The sequence below is a fragment of the Entelurus aequoreus genome, linkage group LG18 (genome assembly GCF_033978785.1).
Source record: "Entelurus aequoreus isolate RoL-2023_Sb linkage group LG18, RoL_Eaeq_v1.1, whole genome shotgun sequence".
In the NCBI taxonomy this organism is placed as follows: Eukaryota; Metazoa; Chordata; class Actinopteri; order Syngnathiformes; family Syngnathidae; genus Entelurus; species Entelurus aequoreus.
Window position 1 is genome coordinate 30,494,257 of NC_084748.1, and position 24,037 is coordinate 30,518,293.

At 39.4% G+C, this 24,037-nt stretch overlaps 1 protein-coding gene across 4 annotated transcripts; it reads right to left on the reverse strand.

Moving 5' to 3' along the window:
• LOC133633571 (polycomb protein suz12-B-like) lies at nucleotides 1–23,996 on the reverse strand. 4 transcript variants are annotated; one of them, XM_062026139.1, is made up of 17 exons: nucleotides 23,650–23,996; nucleotides 23,306–23,450; nucleotides 19,735–19,781; nucleotides 19,591–19,655; nucleotides 19,435–19,503; nucleotides 19,307–19,356; nucleotides 19,139–19,224; nucleotides 17,738–17,969; nucleotides 17,563–17,668; nucleotides 16,587–16,692; nucleotides 16,322–16,499; nucleotides 15,974–16,059; nucleotides 15,754–15,897; nucleotides 7,208–7,365; nucleotides 6,630–6,828; nucleotides 1,705–1,784; nucleotides 1–1,234 (listed from the first exon to the last, which is right to left on the reverse strand). In XM_062026139.1, exons 1-17 carry the CDS (start codon nucleotides 23,662–23,664, stop codon nucleotides 922–924), a joined length of 2,079 nt encoding a protein of 692 aa, XP_061882123.1. In that variant the 5' UTR covers nucleotides 23,665–23,996; the 3' UTR covers nucleotides 1–921. The 4 variants fall into 4 exon arrangements, with proteins under 4 accessions (XP_061882123.1, XP_061882122.1, XP_061882121.1 ...); XM_062026138.1 differs by having other exon boundaries at nucleotides 15,974–16,062; XM_062026137.1 differs by having other exon boundaries at nucleotides 2–1,234; nucleotides 1,657–1,784.
• Nucleotides 23,997–24,037: the final 41 nt, after the last annotated feature.

Here is a 24,037-nt window from a genome sequence, read left to right on the forward strand (position 1 = left end):
TAAAAAATGTATATTAATAAAAGCATCCAAAACAATGTGGCAAAGGGAGGCTGGATGTGTTTTTATTTAAATATAAAAACCCTAAAGCCAGACAGTACTTCTTTTCACAATTCTCAACAGCGTGTTTTGCAAATAAGGTGAGAAAGTCTCCCTTTCAGATAAAAAGGTAAGAAACGACCGACTTGACATGAGGAAATTATAACGATTGAGGTTGGTAATAAACCATGATCATGGTCAGTTCATATTCACAATCCAAAAAAAAAGGGAATACACTAATGAATATGCTGATCATAATAACCCTTTGGCAAAAACTGCACTGAGACTAAAAGTTACCTCTGGATATCATTGATCACTACTGTCCAGAAAGCCTATCGGCAAAAAAACTAAGAATAAAAATCATTTTGGAGCCTAGACACAATCTTTACAATGTCTCTTCTCTAAACTGCCTGAGACTTCCAACAGTGAGATCCCAAAACAGAAACGACTCCAAGGAAGAAATGCTGCCTTAGACAAGACATTTGGCGCAGCGTTGACTTTAAAAATGGAAAATCTCTAAATACAAAACATCAAGTGCTAAAATAATCAGCTAGGGTTATCATGTATGCATACAATTTATCTTAGCGGTACAGTTTGACCTGCAGCTTTGCTGAGCCTTGCTTCCAGGTAGGACACACGACTACAAGATCCTCAGTCTGTTTACACCCTCACCAAAAGACATCAGCGATTCACTTCTACTTTGTCCATATTTGGTTGACTTCAAGTTGTAAAAACTTGTTTACCTTGTAATATTGGGTCTGTTTGGGGTCAGGCGCTGTGCTGACCGCATGTCTAAGCACCAAAAAGGTTGGAAAGTTTATTGAAAAGGGAGGAAACAGAACAAAAACTCCCTCCTGACTAATAGTCCCGTGCATTGAGCCTGCATCAGTCTGTCAGAGCGCTTTTTGTCCTCTTGCCCTGCTTCCCCGCACTGGAGGTCAAAGTGTTGCCGTTGCAGCTCCCTCCCGCCGCCGTCGGAGTCAGCTCCTGCTGCTCCTCCGTGTCCGGGAGCTCCTCCTGGATCTGTTTGAGGCGCACCATGGCTCGGTCGATGGTGGCCGTGCCCACCAGGTTGAAGTCGTGCATGCTGACCAGGTGCAGCAGGAAGTTGCGACAGAGGTTGCGGCGGACAATGTGCTCACCGCAGCTCTCCACAAACAGCATGATGGCGTGGTTCATCTGGTTGTCAGCTATGAAGCTGCCAGAATGAGAGAACACAAGCGATTTAATGTAATGTTCCCTATTTTTCTGATACAGAAAAAAACAAAACAAACACATAAGGCTAATTTAGAATCTCAAATTAGCACATTTATTTCATTTCTTATTTTTTTTCATATTCATTGATTAAAAACAGGATTTTAACACAGGTCAACTTACTTTTATATCTCCAATTACATGTTTAATCATAAAAACGAGCTGATTAAAAATGATACATTCTTCTACCTATTAATCATAGTCACAAAATAGCAATGCAAAACATCAAGAGATCTGTTAACAGAGCTTTATGAAAGTCTATAGTTACATACTTATGAACATGTCAATCAATAAAAAAAGCAATATCATCTCTGTAAAGGGCAGAATTGTGCCTATTTGGGGTCTGGAAAGATTGTGCAAAAGTACCTAATGGTGTGGTCTGTGAGCGCAGGCGAGGAGTTGGTGTCAACATACCCGTGCTGCATGACGTGAAGGTTCCATAGCTTCATAACCTCTTTCTCGCCTTCATTGACATCGGTGAACTCATCCAGTTGCTACATGAATATCAGAACAGACAATTAAAAAGATAAATATTGTTATAACATTGCTGCGAATAAGATTGTTAATTGAGACAACTTATTCAGGTGAATTTGTTAATAAATGTAGTCAATTAAATGAAGCTGCCACAGTACAGTGGAATCCGCTTTTGGATAGGACTATGTGTCGATATAAGTGGTTGCCAACAGGAACCAAATATAAAATCAAAACTCGCTGACCGTTGCCTGCACGTTTACTTGTGACTTTTGTCAGCGACATCAGGGAGAATTGGCAAAATCTTGTAACCTGCTTCACTATAATGATGAAGTTGACAATACTACAACATAGGTGGAATTTTTTTAGAAAAAAATAAAAATGACCACTTTGGAAAGTGGCAGGTCTGAGTCAGGGGTTCACAAAAACAATTGATTCACAGCCGAATCAAGGTTTTATTCATTCTGATTCTAAATACATTTTCAAAAATCTATTTAAAAAAAAAAAACACATACCTATATTAGAGGTTTCTGTGGTTTATCCGTTATACAGTGAACAATACCGGGGTAGAGCGGAATATATGTTCGGTGAGGAAAAAACACGGAGGCTATTTCATCCCTACAAGCATGTTTCGCAGGTTTCTCTGCGAAACATTCAGTTTATTCCGTTTTATATGAATGACGTTTTTTGACCTTTAAACATTTATTTTACCACTACAGTTTGTGATATTTTTATGTGAAATAACATTGTCAAATGTTCGTTAATTAAATGCAAAAATCCTCACAATTTATAGCTGGGTTGCAATCACGTGACCTAGAGGTACATCCAGGTTTCAGGCGATGGTCTAGATCTCCATTTGCTACTGTTTATTTACCTGACTCAGTGCAGATTTGGGAGTATTTTGAAAGGTTTAGAAGCAAAAATAAAAGCCATCATGAAAAACATATTTAAAATTGGATGGAGATGTATTTTACACTCTTAAGAAAATTGTATTTTTGAAAAGATATTAACCATTTATCACCACCAAGAGGTTAGTTGCTGCTCGCAACGACCTCCCTTCATTTGACCCTAATGGTATTTAGAAAATACAAGCTTGAAGGCACATCATGTCTTTACATCTAAGGTGTCCACAAATTAAGCATTAATCGGTGAAAGACAGAGTTGGACTTATTCGTGCAGTGTTTCCCACACATTCATTTATTTGTGGCGGCCTGCCACGAAAGAATTACGTCCGCCACAAATAAAACAAAACAATTTTTATTTTTATTTATTTTTTTGTCCTGTCCAGCTTCTCAGGCAAATCATATAGTTGATGTAGATGCCCATATAGGCTGTTCAGATTTACTTTACAAAAGAGAAGTGTAGGATACTTCTCTTGTTGCCTTATTTGTATTTGACCACTACTGTTTTCTGTTTATTTGTTACTGACTGTGGCAGGACACCTCTGCCTCTGTTTCACTTTATGTTGCTGGTAAATAATATGGTTGTAGTAGTAGGCTAAAGTTAAATTATTTAGTATGCACTAGTTAAAGGGGCAGAGCTTTAAGAGACATTTTAGCTTTTATATTTTATAAGATATATTTTTTGTAAGAACCACAATTAATAAATATATTTCAGTGAATAACTTATTGTTCAAATCTGTATATAAATATGTACATAAAGTGTTGTAATTATATTGTAAAATGGATGGATGGATGGACGTTTAAACAAAACTGTTATTATTAATTAGTAAGTATACATTTTTTGAGCCTTTTTAGAGAAAATCTTATCATTGTAGTAAATTATGCAAATTACTCGATGATGTCATGGTGACCACGCCATAGCCACGCCGCCACAGGTATCTTGGCAGTTTATGGGAAACACTGTCGTGCATCGCTAAGTACAGTACCTGATTGACATAAGTGCCGTGCTGCTGTGATTGTGGCGCAAATGAGAGAAAGGACAAGTTTGTTTGCAGTTGACTTCCTGCTACAAATATTAGTCTCATCTACAATTCATGTCTGCAGTTGTTTTTATGGTGTGGAGTATATAGTTTGTCTCATTATTAAGTTGTATATGTCCCTGTTATTGAGCAAGAATCTTTGCTAGCGATATCACGATTCAGTTATATTTAGGCATAGCAACCACATAAGAACACAAACTAATGTGATCTCTTGAATTTTCTTTACGCGTAGTTCTGCTCTCAAACATTACTAATATAGTAGAGAATAAACTTGATTGCATCACAGCAATTTTGTCCAACAAATCAAATGGTCAAACATTTTACAAAGTGATCGCTGCAGGCACAAGCGGTCCGATTGTGTTCCAAAAGATGATGAAAGTGATTCTTTTTAAGACCCATTTCCTTCTAGGCATTTTAGTTTTTTCCCTGACTTTATTACCTTTATGAACCCCTTCTTTTCGGGACTATATGAAAGCTCTATTGAAACGATTGGAACACCCAAGAACAGAACAGCAATACAGCATTTTCTGCTCAAACTCTACACTCACTCTCACTTGTTTTAATGCTATGCTCCAGCTGCTTGACCATCGTGTAAATTACGGTAAGCTGCAAAGAACATCGGATATGACGTCATATGCAACTCAGCCATAAGAGCAATACATCTTTGGACAATTGTGATCAGTATTTTAAGTCAAAACATAATTTTGTAAATGTACCAGTAAGTTCTTAAAATACATTATTGTTGTATAAGGTACTTTTTTGAAAGCTGTATTTTGTTAGCGCAGTCAGACCGGATGTTGTACACAGCGCCGTTATTGTGAAGGGGGGAAGTGTACTGCTGTTCTGAGTTTGTAGACGATTTGAGGCTGTAAAGAAAAGAAAAGAAAAAAGAGCCTCTCAAAGTGCGAATGCTGTCCTGTTTGTACGTTGATCTTACATAGATTGTGTCGTTCAAAAAAAACACAAGCAGATGAGATGTGTTGTGGGTGTATGGATTGTTTTTGTAGTTTAGTCGGTGTTTCAAGTACCCGTCTTGACACTGTTTAGTTCAGGACTTGGGGGTTGAGTGTTTCGGAATGAATGAGTGGTCCCGGACACATTATTTTCCCCAAACAAATGTTCCTTCACCTCACAATGACAGCATTTCAATCTCATGTATGTCAATTCCTGCAATATTCTGCGTGTAACAGCAAATTCCGTTTTATTTGCCAATTTTGTAATTCTGTCAGCGATTAACGCGGAAATCATAAGGCCTTACTTTTTTGTTGAGTTTAGTGATTATTTAATAGGCATACTAGCGCTGTGTCAAATAAAAAGTAGCTACCATGGCGAGATCCCAAACTTTTAGCAGAGGTGGTCTTTTTTTTCACTCATACGTTCACTCATTCCTTTCACCGCTACAAGCTCAGGAATTTGCATTTACATTGCAGATTAGTTTTTTTTCCGATAATATTTTCATTATCGTGAGAAGCGAAAATCTAAATTGAGAGTACATTTCGATTAACCAGCACTACTGGTTACTCTTTGCTGTAACTATGGTAGGTTTCAGTTAGACTTTTGCTAAAGTGTACAAAACATGTACCGTATTTTCCGCACCATAAACCGCACCTAAAAACCACAATTTTTCTCAAAAGCTGACAGTGCGGCTAATAACCCGGTGCGCCTTATATATGGATTAATATTAATATTTATTTTCATAGAGTTTAGGTCTCGCATCTACGGTAAACAGCCGCCATCTTTTTTCCCCGTAGAAGAGGAAGCGCTTCTTCTTCTACGGTAAGCAACCGCCCCCATAGAAGAGGAAGCGCTTCTTCTTCTACTGTAAGCAACCGCCAAGGTGAGCACCCGCCCCCGTAGAAGAAGAAGCGCGCGGATATTACGTTTCATTTCATTTGTGTGTTTCTGTAAAGACCACAAAATGGCTCCTACTAAGAGACACGCGTACAAGGTTCCACTGACTTTTGATATTCATGTGAACCGCACTGTGGATACAACGGGAGCACGTACGGTGAATATTCGCACCACAGGGAATGAGAAGTCGTCCTACTGTGGTTCTAGCTTGCCATGCTAACGGCCAGAAACTTCCACCCATGGTGATATTCAAAAGGAAGACCTTGCCAAAAGAGAACTTTCCAGCCGGCGTCATCATAAAAGCTAACTTGAAGGGATGGATGGATGAAGAAAAGATGAGCGAAGAGACTGGGTGACTTTTTTCACGCAGCTCCGTCCCTGTTGATCTATGACTGCATGCGCGTCCACATCATAGATGGTGTCAAAAAACAAGTGAAGCACACCGAAGAAGAATAATTAAGAGGGATTTGTGGATGAGTAATAACTTCAGAAAGTGAGCTTTAAATGTTTATTTTGTGTGTTGTGTGACACTAACGTATGAGCAACGTTGAGTTATTGATGTTGCTATTGCTCTGCACTATTTTGAGTGTTACTATTTTTGTGATTGCACATTTGCACATTACATTTTGGGAGTGAACAGAGTTGTTAGAACGCTGGTTTGTAATATATTATTAAAGTTTGAATGACCTATCTGACTGTTTTTTTGACATTCCCTTTAGCGTAACGTAGGTGCGGCTAATAACACGGGGCGGCTAATAGGTAAACAAAGTTTTGAAATATGCCATTCATTGAAGGTGCGGCTTACAACACGGGGCGGCTTATGGTGCGGAAAATACGGTATTCTTTTTTTGTTACACTACTTCACATTCAAACTAGCCTTGCGTCGTGGTTAGCATGTTCTCCTCTCCCCTCCATGTGTGTCCGCACTAGAGCTGCATTAAGTCCGTTGATATTTGGACATTTGAGCATTGATTCAGCACTATCCACATTCTAATCATGATGCATCGGGAAATCGATCATTTTTCATAAAGCAGCTGCCTCCTGATGAATGTTGCCAAACTTAGCGTTTCCTCACCGTAGCGGTCTTCTCTCGCAGCCACTCTGGGTCTCTTTCATCCTCGCTGTCCACTTCCATCTCCTGGGGCCGCAGAGGCATGCAGCTGTCACTGTGGAAGTAGAGGCGGTTGTGTCCACTGACATAGGTCCTCTGCTGCTCCAACTCTCCATCCTCGGACTCTAGGAACTCTGACAGACTCGGCTTAGTCCTCTTGGGCCTGAAAAAAGACAAAGCAAGAACCAGTTAGTTAGTCTAACATTGATGTTACTAGGGATATATATCGTTAGGATTTTATTGATACCGATACCAATATCGATATTCCTTATGAATACATCGGTACTGTATGTAATTTGTGTAAATAAAAAATGTATATATAAAAAAAAAACATTTTCTATTAGCATTTGTATTCGATTATAATGACAAGAGTCAGTTGGATAAAAGAAAAACGATAGCAGTATCATTATTCTAGGCTCTTATTAGTATTCCTGGATTGACCCAATTAGGAACTTCTACAAAAAAAAAATACAGATACATGGTATACATCCCTACATGTTACACATGAAGCTTTTTTTTTATTGAAAACCAAACCATTTTACCTGCAAACCAGTATGTGGGTGACGGCGGTCCTCTTGACCGGACCGTTGCGACTGAAGGCGAAGCCCGGTTGGCTGTGGATGTCCTGAGGATTACCAACGTACGAGCCGTCATAAGATTCATTGATGGACACGTCTATCCTTGCTCCTTTGGGGTGAGGCTGGTTATTGATAAATACAGAAACAAATAACATAAATGCGTGGTCAAAGGACAACACAATGTATCTCACAAGACATCTGGATTTTAATAATACATTCTTACTCATACGTGGATAAAAATGGGGTTATGTGGCCGTTGATAGAAGAGGTGTACCAATACTTTGATTCTTAATGGAATTATGAATATCAATCAACATACACTATATTGCCAAAAGTATTTGGTCACGTGCCTTTACTCACTTTTGAACTTGAAGTGACATCCCATGGAATTGTCCAAAATGTTTTGGTACCCTGGAGCATTCAAAGTTCCTTTCACTGGAACTAAGGGGCCAAGCCCAACTCCTGAAATACCAACCCTACACCATAATTCCTCCACCACCAAATTTCACACTCGGCACAATGCAGTCCGAAATGTAGCGTTCTCCTGGCAACCTCCAAACCCAGACTCGTCCATCAGATTGCCAAATGGAAAAGCGTGATTCATCAGTCCAGAGAAGGCGTCTCCACTGCTCTAGAGTCCAGTGGCGACGTGCTTTACACCACTGCATCCGACGCTTTGCATTGGACTTGGTGATGTATGGCTTAGATGCAGCTGCTTGGCCATTGAAACCCATTCCATTAATCTGCGTACTGTACATGGGCTAATTTGAAGGTCACATGAAGTTTGGCGCTCTGCAGCAACTGACTGTGCAGAAAGTCTTTGCACTATGCGCTTCAGCATCCGCTGACCCCTCTCTGTCAGTTCACGTGGCCTACCACTTGGTGGCTGACTTGTTCCCAAACTTTTCACTTTTCTTATAATAAAGTTGACTTTGGAATATTTAGGAGCGAGAAAATTTCATGACTGAATTTGTTGCACAGGTGGCATCCTATGACAGTTCCACGCTGGAAATCACAGAGAGCGGCCCATTCTTTCACATATGTTTGTAGAAACAGTCTCCATGCCTAAGTGCTTGATTTTATACACCGGGCCAAGTGATTAGGACACCCGATTCTCATCATTTGGATGGGTGGCCAAATACTTTTGGCAATATAGTGTATGTTGAAAAATCTATTATTTTCAACGGTTGCAAAATCGAATTGGAGATTGCCCAGCCTTGTGAACAGATCATTGAAAGATAAGCTATTGGGCTTTAATAAAATAAACACGTTGTCAGTGAAGTTTCTTAGCAAGCAACACTAAAGCACAAAAACGTCATCAGCCTCCAAAAACTGCAGGCTGCCTTTGTTTAGTTGGTGAACTTTAGTGAAAGGAGTCAGCCATGCTTTGACTAGTTGGTCCTTGAAAAGGGATGAAGTGCTCATCGTCACAATACAGAGTACATACTCAAGACATCAGTAATGCAAATAAGAGGATGTTTCTTCTTATAAAAGTGCAAATTCAGTGCATACTCTATGCTGCATTCCAAGAAACTCTGAAGAAACAAATGTGCACTCAAACAACTAGAAAAGATGGTTTTGTACCTCACAGAAGTTGGAACTTGCAAATTGATGTCATCTGGCGAAATTAAATACTCTGGCATTACATAGCCAAAAGTGATGCCTAATGAGAAAGACTAGTAGTACAGTATAAACAAGAGCTAAACGATTTATGGAAAAAATCAGTTTGGTTAACCTGACACGGTTCGGATGATATGCGTTGTTCGAATCATGTTTTTTCTTTGGGTTACAAATCAGTTTGGAGAGTGAATGTGTAATTCTGATCATACGCATGCGCATAGTGAGGCAAAGGAGAAGCAGGAGAGTTGATAGGCATTTGTATTCTAAACATGGCGAGCAACTTCTGTCCAACTTTTTGGTCTTATGCTTTGGTTTGGGTTGTGGATATCAAGTCCTTGAATCTTGAGTCCAATGTATTAGGTGTAAACCAGGGGTCTCAAACTCAATTTACCTGGGGGCCACTGGATGCAGAAACTGGGTGAGGTTGGGCCGCAAGAGATTTCTTAAAAAAATCTAACATGCACTTTTTAATGAATTCACCTTCTTTGAATGGCTTTCCCGCCCTAGCAACCATCTCACTCACCATGTAGCTAGCTTTGACTGCTGCATCGCTCTTTTCGCTTGCTTTCTTGACGAAATATTGTTGCCTCAGTAGACTGGTTTTAAAATTTGCAACCCGGTTCACTCTCTCATCTCCCTGGTATTTTGCATACCCCTCAGCATGTCTAGTTGTATAATGACGTTTCAAATTGTATTCCTTGTGCACCGCAACTTTCTCTGTATCAACTACAGAAAAGAGCTATAAGGATTATTCATAAAGTAGATTACTTAGAACACACTAACATATTATTTATTAATTCAGGTTTATTGAAATTACAGGAGCTAGTAAAGTTAGAGACATTATGTGTCATGTTTAAGGCTAAAAGTAAAACATTACCAGCAAATTTACAAAAAATGTTTGTCATCACTTCTGAGAATGAAGAGCATAGAAGAAAAGGTAATTTCCAACATCAGTTTTCAAGGACAACTTTAAAAACAAAGTGCATATCAGTGGTGGGGGTTAAACTATGGAATTCTCTTTACAATGAGATAAAAGATTGTAAAAATATATTCCAAATGAAAAAATATATAAAGACAGAACAATAAGATCATATGGACAGCCATAAGTGTTTACATTTTGCTTTATATTTATTATTTTACTTATTTTTTGCCTGGTTTTGTATTTGTTTTGTATCATCCCGTGAGGTGTATATTACTTTTGTTTTTTTTGTTCGGTTTGTACATCATGAAGTTTTGCACTTCTTGTGTTTTTTTCTTTGTTTTCGTTATATTTGGATGTAATTGTTGGTTTATATGATATCATTAAGTAAGACTACGTATTATGTTGAAGGGGGCAGAAAAATATAAGATTTTTCTTCATCCTGCTCCTTCTCAGGCATTGGTGTGTAAATGTATAATTGAATATTGAGGTCTAATTGTCTCTCGATCAAAGATGCACATCAATGAAGGAGATAAATAAAAATTCTGGGTATTTGTTCTGTTGTGTTTAGGTGCGGATGTTCTCCCAAAATGTGTTTGTCATTCTTGTTTGGTGTGGGTTCACAGTGTGGCGCATATTTGTAACAGTGTTAAAAAAACAATAAATAATGATAAATGGGTTATACTTGTATAGCGCTTTTCTACCTTCAAGGAACTCAAAGCGCTTTGACAGTATTTCCACATTCACCCATTCACACACTGATGGCGGGAGCTGCCATGCAAGGTGCTAACCAGCAGCCATCAAGAGCAAGGGTGAAGTGTCTTGCCCAAGGACACAACGGACGTGACTAGGAAGGTAGAAGGTGGGGATTGAACCCCAGTAACCAGCAACCCTCCGATTGCTGGCACAGCCACTCTAGCAACTTCGCCACGCCGTCCCCAAAATAAATAAATAAAATAAATAAAATATGACCACCCTCAGTGTGACATGTATGGCTGTTCCTCAAGTATGTCTTGCTATAACTTGTGTGTCTGCAGAAGCCTCACACTGTGTCTGGGCCGGCACGTTGTTAGTATGGAGAAAAAGATGATGCGGTGACAGATTCTAGAGGACATTAAAGGCATTGTCATCACGGCACGCCCTCGATATTGTCGAGAGCCTTATACCACACCGTGATTGGAAGATTCTTGTTGAGAGCCTTATACCACACCGTGATTGGTAGATTCTTGTCGAGAGCCTTATACCAGACCGTGATTGGTAGATTGCTTCAGCTCCGCACACAACGCTGTCAAGTGCCATTCATTTTAAACTTGCGGGCCGCACTAACATTAAACTTTCATATTAAGGTGGGGGCCGCAAAATAACGCGTGTTTGAGACCCCTGAATCATAGGCACACAATTTAAGAACTGTAATGTCATTCTCAAGTTTGTATTCCTTTATGATCATTTTCCACACTTTAATGGTCCATTTTACCCATGAGTTATCAATGTTATTTATGTGGGTCTGTAGGTTGTTATCAGCCAAGGTTGCTTGAATGGGGCTGGAGGGCATTTCTTCAATATTTTTTCATTGAGCAACATATGACGGGTTGCACCAGCATATCACTGCTCTCATCTGCGCTGCAAAATAATAATGTCTGAGGTAAGATAAACCCCACCCTCCCTTTTGTTTGGCAGTAAAGTTTTGAGACGAACCATTGGCCTTTTACTTTGCCATATAAACCTACATCTAATTTTGTCCCATTCATTGAATTAGTTTAGATTAATTTCTATTGCTAGGGTTTGAAATAAATAAAAGTCTTGGCAGTATATTCATTTTAATGGAATCAATTCTTCAACTAAGGCTAAAGAAAGGAATTAAGTTCCATTGTGCAGTTATGTCATCTATTTATTGGTGGACCGCTAGCCTGTCCATCGGATGGGGACATCTCTACGCTGCTGACCCGTCTCCGCTCGGGATGGTTCCCGCTGGCCCCACCATGGACTGGACTTTCGCTGATGTGTTGGACTTTCACAATATTATGTCAGACCCACTCGACACCGAGGATGTCGTTGTGGCTTGTACAGCCCTTTGAGACACTTGTGATTTAGGGCTATATAAATAAACATTGATTGATTGATTGATTGAAAGTTTCAAAAGAGCAGCCGTCAGAGCCCTACAACTGCTGCTGCTCGCCTGCAAAGCTAACAAAAAACGCTCAAGCTACCGAGAGTGAACTCTCTGACGTCACACATCACTAGGCAACAGGCGCTGCCTTTTAAAAGGCACACACACACACTACTCACATGACACTTATTTCAACTGCATTATGCCAGATATTTGAATTTTTTTTAAAGTAGCACAATAATTACTTTCCCTAGTAATTCATTACATTTATTAAAGAGTAATTCAGTTAGTAATTCAATTACTTTTTTGGTAAAGTAACAAGTAACCATAGTTAATTACTTTTTAAAAGTAATTTTCAGAACACAACCTTTCACACAATATCATCAGGTTGGTGTTCCTGGCTAAAATCTTTGTGTGTATGTCCTATAATAATGTTTATGTATAAAAACATTATTATAGGACATACACACAATTATTATTTTCAGGTTGCTTCTGACATTTAAACCAGGGCACTTTATTTCACATGTTGTTGTTTTGTGTTTTTTAGATGAAGAATTGAGCATAGTTTAATGTTTAGATGTTAAGAAGATTGGTGATTATATTTGACTTTTCTTATATTATTTTCAAGGTTTTTTCTTTTTTCTTATCTCAAAACACCTCTTAAGTTGGGATCCTATGATGCAAAACCTACTTTTCTTACTGTTGGTACCTGTATTTTGTGTATTGTACGAAAATTTAAAATCAATGCATGGTGAAGATATTTAGTTACGTCATGGATACTTTTATTTATGGCGTAAAGTTTATGGGCCTAACTATGTCGGGATATGATTTCTGATCCATATCGCCCAGCCTTACACTTGTGTTAGCGACAGTGCTTGCAGTTTAGGGATATTGATAATAATGAAATTGTGATATTCAAGACATTTCATTTTGCCACAAAAACATTTTTGTGCTACAAATTAATTTTAGTGCTAGTATTTTTTTCATTTAGTAGCACCTTTTAATCATGAAAATACCTCACAAATTTACATTTAGCTTAGCTGGCTTCATCCTTTATGGGTGATGGTATCTTTCTAGTAGCTATGGTGTGCAACAGGTAGTTTCCCTCAACACGGCGCACCTTGACAGTCTGTTTTGGTTTGGAACGCTCAAGATTAACGTGGCGCGCTATATTACTCCACCAGAGGTTATGCTTTCGCCAGCGTTTGTATGTTTGTTAGCAACATAACTCAAACAGTTATTGGGATTTTGAAAACAAAATTTAATTCAATTGTATTTACAATCCGCAAAGTATGTGAAAATAACGTTTAAACATACAAAATACCACAAATACTTCAGCTTTTTCCAGAAATTGACAACACAGTAGTACCAACTGCACTCTGACCATGTTATCATACTGAAAAAGTCATACAGAAAATTCTCAAAAATTTGAAAGAGATGCGCTATTTATCATTCACAATCCCTATGTAAGACATGAACACATATATACCCAGAGATGGAGACAAACACACACAACCGAAGACAGTGTGAGTGTCAGCAGCAACTTTTAACCCTTCGTCTGGGTTCAAATTAATTCTTCATCTGAATGGGAATATATGGACATCCTATCAGTTGTCATCGAGGTAAGAGCAGACATTGTACAGCAAGCTATCGTTTTATTATGTTTGTAGTTTGTATTTCTTGTTTAGCACTTACCAATACTGCTACATGATGCTTAGTGTTTCACTAAAGCTGGGTCTGTTTAGCAGAGCTTCTAAAACTTGTAGCTCATCCTCCTTATAGTTAGGATTAAAAATATAAGGTTCTGAACAATCATTTGTCCCAAAGTAGTCGTTAATTGCTCCCACAAAGTCTGCATGATTTGCATTGCTGTTGGTGATGAAGGGATCTGCGGTTCTTACATCTACGTCATGCGATCACATGTCTGGCTCTCTCATTATCTCTCAAAATGGCTCGGGAAACTCGTGAGATTGATACTATCTTGATCATATCTTTTCACTTGCATGCTTTGTGTGTCTTTTGATGTCATGCATTAGATATATACGATAATAGCGTCATTATAGAGGCAACTTGTTTTTCGACTCTACTGGTACTTAAACCAATGTGTAAGGCATATCATAGGGCTTAGATGGGGGGGGGGGGTGTCCAAATGTTTTAGGGGGGACATTTTGATAGTTTTCATTTTTAAAAACCAATACAATACATGGATGTCTTTAAAGCAAAGAAAAGGTCTGTATGTCAGCTTTGGGTTAATAGCATTGAGATTTCAAGTTTTTTCTCATTACATTACACACATTTTTCTTTTATTCCACTTTTTTTTTAGGAAGAGTATTTTAAGAATTGGTTTATGGCGGTTAGTGGTGGGCTACACTTTGGACACTTTGGGTCAAACCATTATTCACATTTTTTCACATTACAACTCCTGTGAACAGTGGCGATCCACTGTATATGGAATATTTTTTTGCTGAAAAGTGGTGTGCACAAAATCATTTGGTTAAATGTATAGGCCTATGCCGATAACAAATTTTGCTTGACGATATATTTATCAACAAATTATGGCCTAAACGATTATTGCCATGATTTTCATGAGACCAAACTAACCATTAATTTAATGATAATACATCATAATAATACATGTATATTATTTCAAATGTAATAAACTTGTATTTCTTGTGTGTTTTACGTTGAAATTGCAATTAAAATTTTTAAATCTCCAAGTTAAATAAAACAAACAAATAACACTTGAACAAACACTGCAACTAAAAGCAATGATATATATTTAAGGAAGGGATGGGGGGCTCAAATATACACAACCCATCCATCCATCCATCCATTTTCTACCGCTTATTCCCTTCGGCCATAACAATAAATAAAATAGTTAAACAAAGTTGCACTTCAATATTGAACATGTAGGCAATTGACAATCATGTTAGGACCTTCTTAAACACAAGTGCAAAGTAACAATATAAATACTACAGTCTAAACAAATATATTAACAGCTCATGAGCAAAACAAAATTAAGTTTGGCAGATTCAGAGTGACGAACACCAACATGACAGCACTTTTAAAAATGCTAGTCTTACAACAGTATTAAATGGCAGCATGTCTTTGGCGATGTATTTGACCACATTTTCTGTGAACGCACACTATTTTGCACTGTTTTGTTTACACTAACGGTAACTGACCTATCACCCGGCTTCTTCACCAAACGAGAAGTGAGTGCCAAGTGAGTTTGAACTGTCGAGTGGTTGTAATTGAAGTGGGTGTTGTTGTATTTGCGCACATTCGGCAAACTGGCTCCTTGATGTTGATAGTCTCATCTTGTTCCAAAAATGTAAACTGAAATATTCCCACATTGGTGCGGTGGCATTTGGTTTTGTGATAATTTTGTCCATGTTAGCTGCTAAAGGCTAACTAGTTGCACTGTGTGATGCTAGCAGGCCAGCTGCCCTGCATCGCTTTACAAAAAGTCAAAGATATTTAATGAGGGCAAGATAATTCACCCCCATCTGCTCATTCCATAATGGTATAAATGCGCACAGCTGCAAAAAGCGTGAATGCTCTTGAAGCATGCGCACGGTGATTGGTCGGTGCTGAAAACTTACCAACATTATTTTTCATTTATCATCGGTTAATTGACTTTGAATATCGGCCCAGGCCTAGTTTTTAGAATATATGTCAAAGTATGTTATCAGGAATGCTGACTTTTAGATATTGACTCTCAAAACATTCTTATCCTAGTGCAGTTGTCAGCCTTGTTTTTGTTAGACTGTACGTGCAGAATCTTTACATGACTTCCAGCACACTGGAAAGCAGCAATAGCATCTGCAACTTGATACGACAACACTGTGCCAAGTTTCTTACCACATAGTTGAAGATGAAGCGTGAGTGGGAGAGTTTGAGGTGTTTAAGGAGACTGTAGAGCTTGCTGCAATTCAGCGTGCACCAAGGACAGTGAAGATCATCTCTCGCCTCCGTCTGCTGCCGTGTGTTGTTGTTGTACAGGAACTAGTCGAGAAAAGGACCAATCAAACTTGGGGTCATATTTTGGTGGCTCTATTCAGTCTGCTCTAATGTGACGTACCTGATAAAATATTCTTAGTTTCTGCCGCGGCTCATAGGGGACATGCTCTTTTCTCGTGTGGATGTCCGTGCCAATGGACTCTTTTACTGCTGACAAACACATGGAGAAGTTGTTTACCCAATCATAAAACACACTGACTGAGATGTTTTAAGCTTTATCAAAATGTAAACATAAAAAGGCACTGCGGTCCTTATCGGTGACATCCGTCATTGCGTTAATCAGTGAGCTATTTATTATGGCTTGGTTCAAAAAGTGTGACTTTACTGCCTGTTATATTTGGACCAGCATACCTGATGAGTGTGTGTTGAAATCCTATTTACACAAGTTTATATGGCCATTGTGTCTTACTCATCGGGGCCGCCCTATGGTGGCTGGTCCTGGTCTCCATGGGTCCAGAGGTGTCGGAGTTTCGAGTAGCCAGAGGTTTCGCTACAGGGGCAGTGGACTTCCCGCTGGCCTCGCCTGTCCAACGTAGAGTAAATTGCAACGTGGGTCCCTGAGAAAATGTTTCAAACGGTGGCAGCCGCTGAAGAAAAAGATAGGAATTATGTATAATTATGATTTTAAATCACATGACCACAACGCATTGGTTAAACGCTTCCAAGCTCCTCACCTTCCCATCAAGAATAGTTTCCCACGTAGCTCGCTTCTTGCTCACAGGACTGTCCTCCATCCCCTGCATTGACACCTCGTACTCCCCGTCCAGCAGCTGCAACCTCCTGTGGGCAACAACAACAGCTATTTACACTCACCGGCTACTTCAATAGAAACACTTGCATATAATCTTGTGTGATTTTATGCAAAGGCCTGGGACGATAGGCAATTAATATAACGATAAACAACAAATAAACTTGATAACTTTGCCAGCCTCAATAAATTACCACATTCATTTGTTTTCTTCGTCTTTCGCTTTCTCAAACAGGGTGCAAGAAGGTCCACTCTGTGCATCGCTCTCAGCATTTTTCAAAAACAGAAGTAAAGAAACAGAGTAAATCTTCTTGTCACAATCTTTGTCTCGGTGAGGGGAGGCGGGGCCGCTAGCTTACAAACAGGACACACGGACAGAGAGATTCGCCAGATGCGCCTTGCGAGTGAGAAACTCCTCAAAGTAAAAAAAAATCATGGAGAAAAAAATTTGATTACAAAGCCAAATGTTGGATGTGGGAATATTTGGGCATCAACTGAATGAGCAAGATGAGCCCATCAACACTGATGAATGAGCAAGAATGCCCAATTTCTTAGAAAATTATCGCAATAAAAAAGTTTTGAGGAAAAAACACACTTCAAGATATTCAATATTTACTGAGGTGCATTTTTTGCTAACAGAGATTAAGTACATTTTATTTCAGTTTACTTACTTTGTATTATTGGCGCTTTTTGAATGGTTATTTACCTACCGTAATTTTATGGGTGGAATAGTAGAGCTCCCATTGGCTTTGCTGTAAGCGGACTTTTGTTTATTTAATATTTAGAATGCGTAAAAAAATACCTCCGTTATGTCTTTCATGATGATTGTGAACGATGGGCAAAATTCCAAAAAAAATTCAGTTCCCCTTTAATGTCATGGAGCTTTCAGCAGTGAAACTCACCTATTCTTATCAAAAACTGTCATCTGTGCCACATAGGTCTCTATAGCGTCCCCCTCTTCTTTAAGGGTCGAGTTCCTCTTTTTTCTACTTGGAGTATCTGTCACATCTACACACACAAGAAGAACATACATGCGTCATTAGGTGTGCATCATATGAGGCTGGGATGTTGTCTTACCAATGTTCTCATTGGCTTCACCGTTAGCTAGGCCATTTGCATCCCTCCTCCCTGTGCGGGACACCCTGAAGAGGAGCGAGTAAGACTTGACCATGTGACTGTTGCTGGGCTCAAACTCATTGCTGGACACCACTAAGGAAGGACATGTGCCCAGCTTGGTTTGGTTGCTCTCGGGGTTCAAAGGCACCTGCTTTTTACCTGTAGGCACTTGCTTAATTGGACAGCTAACATCCTGCGAGGAGAAGAAGCAGCATGACCAAAACGTACACCTAAATGAAATTATATCAAATAGAGGGCAATTTACCAGGTTTAATTTGTACTCTTTGGAAATACATGTTAGCATGTCCTCCATACTGTATTTACGATACAGTTTACACTAGATCGTATATCATTTGCACTAGATGTATCATACTGTATACAATTCACAACTGTGTGTATCATGTCTTACAATATAATACACCATTTGTTACAGTGAGTACAATACCATTAACCATATAATACAGCGTTGCCTGTCCGTAACATACAATAAACAAGGGGAATCGTGATTACGAATCTGAAAGGATTAGAAAAAGGATCATAAACTGATATTAAAATATAAATTTTTCAAGCCATCTCAGCGCTTTTCCCCAGCACGCACCGTTTGTCCTGTAACTACCTCCGTAGTGTTTGGTTCCAGCAAGCGGCAGGTGCAGCACGCTGCTAAAGCTAACAATATAGCTTTCTATGTTTGTAACGTTTAAGCGCAGAGGAAAGAAAAACAATTCAAGACCAGTCGATTGCATAGCATAAAAATAATAGACCTCAGCCTGCCATCCATCCTCACTATGACATTTGTCACACACCCAGCAGCCACAACTATATTGCAGTTCTGTGTAAAACACTGTATTGTGTGCCATTCCATCTACTACTGCATGTACCTTATCAGTTACCATCAAATTGATGGTAACTGTTAAAGTACATGCAGTTATGGCTACTTTCAAAGAACCATGTCTAACAGTATGTATGAAAATTAACGTTTCATCACCGATATCACTGTTGCATACTCATTTGGTTATTATTTTTTTGGTAATTAACTTTGAAATCCTAAGACAAGGTGACAAGCAGATAGGTATTTGATTTTGATAACAAAAAAATGATTGTAATATCATGTTTCATGATCAGATAATATTAATGTTTAAAAGACATGCAATTGCATGCATTAGTTTTTACTGTCAAAGAATGATTACATTTAGGAAGAAAGATGAAGTGCTTTATAGACGCACATTATTTTCAGGCTTTCATGGGCCACAAAAAAACAAATGTGACAGGCCTCGGGTTTGACACCTGTACCATCAATAAAGTACTATCTATCTATTGCGTATCCCATTCAACTCTGCATGTACAACACCCTCTGTAGCTTACCTTGCGTTTTTTATGGCAGACTTTGACAAGTAGCACCTCTAAAGAGACAGAATTTTGTTCATTTTCTGAATTCTGAGATGGCTTTTCTACAAGTAGGAAAGAGCACATTTGACAACATTAAGTCTATAACTAATTTAAAGATGTGAAAAAGAAATAATGCCTGCATACCATCCTTATGGAAGAACCCAGTGAAAGTTAACTGCAGATGTGATGACAAGCTTGAAAAAAAAACCATACAATGTGTTGCAAAATAAAGTGACAAAGTTGGACAGCGTTCACAGAGAGCGAAATGTTACCTGGGAGATTCCTGCTCTCCCTTCATCTTCTCTACTGCCTGCAACATGTTATCCACTTTGAATGCTTTCCTGGCAACAAATAGAAAAAAACACACAGTTGAAATGTGTACATATTACAGTTATGAGACTAGAATGTACTTGAAACAATGTTTGCACCTTTTGGCATTTAATCGACCATTTCTGTGAGCCATGAAAGTGAGGGTCCTGTGCAAAAATATGGGCTAAAAAAGACATAATTACACAATTACTAAACAATCATTACATATTAAAATGAAAGGCTTGTAGAAACACCCCACTTACTGCAATCAAGTTCCTAGTGCGAAGAAATCTATATATCTGAGTCGGCTCTGGAAAAATAAGCAGAGAAGAAGGAGGGACATAAAAATAAAACAGTAGTCCTGAGCTATAAAAGTGAATCACTGGCGGCACTTTATTTTAATGTGAAAATCTGATTCTACCCTGCAATAACCTCAGTCGCCTGGCTTGGCTTTGCAGCATTTGTGACAACATTAGTTGTTTGGAATTACAATTGCATACCTTTAAATGTTAATGATACGTGGTGACATGTGCCATTTCCACCGTTGATCATATTTGACAAGTTGTCTTATATCTTTTGAATCTAAGAGGGAGTGGAATAGTTGCGCATGCACAAATGATGAAGTTGTGCAAACCTCACTTCCCAACACATTAAGAGCTGTGCTTGACAGCCTGCTGCTCGTAGCTCACTGGCTAGCACTGCTCAACTTAACTCCATTAATGGGGATATGTGTTTGCTGGTGTGAAAGGCTGGACTGTGCGGAATGACAACTGCTACTATGGTGAAGTGACCCAGATTAAACTGTTTATTACATTGCATGAACCACATTTCCTAGTGCCTTAAGAGCAGTGCAAGACAATGAGTTGACAGTCAGTGTTTTTTTTAGCTTTTGTTAGCACTGCTCGACCTAACCCCCAATCAGTGGCGATTTGTGGCCAATTGATCGAGTCAAGTGAGTGCAGGGTCAAATGTCCAGGACTACCAGGACAATTCAAACGCTCTGTACAAGAAGGGGCAAAGTCGCCTATAACTCTTGAAGCCACTGAGGTCCTTTGGATGTGCAGGTCACTACAGCACACTTTTTATAACACTGTGGTGGCTTCTGCTGTGTTCTACGGCATCTTTGCTGGGGTCGGGGCAGCATGATCAGAGAGACAGGCACAGACTTAAACAGAGTACGAGAACTGACTCCATCCTAGGCTGCCCACTAGACAACATTGAGGAGATGGCCGACAGAAGGATGTTGATGAAGTTGGCATCCATAATGTCCAGTCCCTCTCACTCCATGCATGACACAGTGGAGGTCCTGAGTGGCTCCTTCAGCATTAGACTGTTACATCCACAGTGCAGGAAAGAGCGCTACCGCAGGTCCTTCCTACCCACCGTTATAAGACTTAACAACGTACTTATGTGATTACTGTCAACTTTTTTTCTTGGTGTGCACTAAGGATGTTGAGATAGTGCTTTTTTTATTTTATTTGTATCTATACCTCGTGCAATGTGTTATTTATTACTAGTTATAGTTTTCTGTCTTCTACTTCTACTGTGTGCACTGCCATCATATAATTTCAATCAATCAATCAAAGTTTACTTATATAGCCCTAAATCACGAGTGTCTCAAAGGGCTGCACAAGCCACAATGACATCCTCGGCTCAGATTCCACATCAGGGCAAGAAAAAACTCAACCCAATGGGATGACAATGAGAAACCTTGGAGGGGACCGCAGATGTGGGGACCCACTGTGGGATGAATAAAAGTCTATGTACCACAGTTCTGCACATTCTTCCCTATATGCTTTATTAAAAAACAAATCCCAACAATTGACTTAAAAAGTGATGTCCGCTACTTTCTGGTTCTGATTCGCGCTTACGCAACCTTTATAAATGAAACCCTAGATTTGACGGGTGGGGTAGCTTTGAATTTGTAAAATATGATCCATGCAAGACTTGACAATACAATTTATAGAAATATGTTATTACTAACTAAATCATGCTAAATATACATCAAAACATACATTACTTACAACAGAGCACAATATTAATTATATCTTATTTTTTTATCATTCTGGCCCTTGAACAAATGTGGCCGGTGACAATTGTTATAGTCGTTTACTTATTTAAGTTATGTGACCAAATCAAGTTACGGGCTATTTTTCTAACTTCAGTAAATCTGCATTCATAATTATGTCTCTAGGGCAGTGATTCTCAAACTGTGGTATGTTTATGTACCACAAGTGGTACGCGGGCTTCATCTATCCATCCATCCATTTTCGACAGCTTGTCCCGCTCGGGGTCGCTGGAGCCTATCTCAGCTGCATTCGGGCGGAAGGCGGGGTACACCCTGGACAAGTCGCCACCTCATCGCAGGGCCAACACATATAGACAGACAACATTCACACACTTGGGCCAATTTAGTGTTGCCAATCAACCTATCCCCAGGTGCATGTCTTTGGAGGTGGGAGGAAGCCGGAGTACCCAGAGGGAACCTACGCAGTCATTACTAACTAAACCATGATAAATATACATCAAAACATACTTACAACAGAGCACAATATTCATTCTATCTTAATTTATGATAATTCTGGCCCTTGGACAAATGTAGCTGGAGACAATTGTTATAGTCGTTTACTTATTTAAGTTATGGGCTATTTTTCTAACTTCAGTAAATCTTTATTAGTAATAATGTCTCTAGGACAGCGATTCTCAAACTGTGGTACGTTTATGTACCACAAGTGGTAGGTGGGCTTCATCTAGTAGCATACTTGCCAACCTTGAGACCTCCGAATTCGGGAGATGGGGGGTTGTTGAGGTGGGAGTGGGGGGTGTATATATTTTCAAGTATTTCTTATATATATATATACATATATATAAATAATCCTTTCATGAATGAGTATATCCATTCGGCCACCATGTTCAATGGAGAAGTTTGATCTACAAAATTTGCAGGCAGCATACCCCTTCCCCTTTGAGCTGTCCTGGATGAACTGAAATTATTTTTTCCAATCATTTTGAACTTGCAAGCGTACTTCTTCTTCTTACTCGTCGTCGCCATGTCTCTTCTTCGTTCTTCTGCTTCGTCTCTGTTATGTTTTTGGACATTACTACTTGCCGTAGTTTTGAAGCAATGCATGACGGAAATCCGAATGTTGTGTGTCAGTGTATTAACGTGACGGCTGGAATAAACACACGCTGAGAAATAGCTCCGTGCCTGCCTACTTTATGGGTTATAGATAAACCTATGGATACTGGAGACATATATAATAGTCTTCTTTTCAGGTGAGAGAGAACGCTAAAGGCAGTGCCTTTAAGGCACGCCCCCAATATTGTTGTCCGGGTGGAAATCAGGAGAATGGTTGCCCCGGGAGATTTTGGGGAGGGGCACAGAAATTCGGGAGTCTCCCGGGGAAATCGGGAAAGTTGGCAAGTATGTCTAGTAGTATGTAAAAAAAAAATCACATGATTAAAGTACCCTGTTTTATTTTCCAGTATTCAAACACAGTGTTACTCAAACTGTGTGTGTTGATACAGTGGCCCAAAAATATACTTGATAAATAAAATCTATTCCTTATTTTTGTTATGAATACATAGGCTTACTTCACTCCAGTATATTAATGTTGGTTATTATGGTTGTACTTGGGAGAGCCAGAATTGGTCTGAGGCGTTCCTTGGTGAACAAAGTTTGTGAACCACTGGTGAAAAGTTAATAATGTTATGTCAACTAAGTGAAAATCAATACAGATTGGTTAATCACACAACTAACCCCTAATACATAACATTATGACAGCAATTTATTGAAAGGACAAAATGACAACGTGTCCAGGGCTGAACTCTCACTTTCGAAGGCCTGAAGGAAGAGCTCATGGTCGGCCTGAATCTGCTCCATCTTCGGCTTCTTCACGGAGTTCAACATCGCAGACGAGGCGGGGTACACGGCGCCGTTAGCTTTGCAACCCGCCCCGCTCATAATATAGCCGGAATTCTATGAGTGGGTGACACATATATGTAAAAAAATAAAGAGAGAAATTTACAGAACAAGCAAGGTAGTCAAATTGTTAGCGCGTTAGCCTAGCTTAAGCACATTGCTAGCATGCTAGTTAGCTTCGGTACAGTCGGTCTGGCGTGAAAATAATAGAGTAATTCAACTTTGTAAATATCAAACTTAAATGTAAACAACGTACCCTGGCAGATGGCATTAATTTGTTAGCCTCGCTGCCCCCAGCCCAAGCCTGGAAGAATCAACAACGGAAAGCCATGAAGATAAGGGACGAGACGAGACGCTGGCTAGTTAGCTGGCGGGGCTAGCATGGTTCACTAGTAAATAAACCAGCCGTGCGCCCGGATCGATCCGTACAGCCACGGATCTGGGTGTGATTCCGAGATGGATGAAATAGTCTCGATGACATCAATAACGATGTGGTTTTTGGTTATTGCCGTGTGGCTTTCCTTCAGTTTGGAATGAACAACAGAGAATTGCTCATTTGTCAGCCAATGGGAGCCAAACTGAGGGAATGCGGAGCTGTGATTGGCTGGCGGACGCCGGAGATGACGTATCACCCGCTCGAGTTT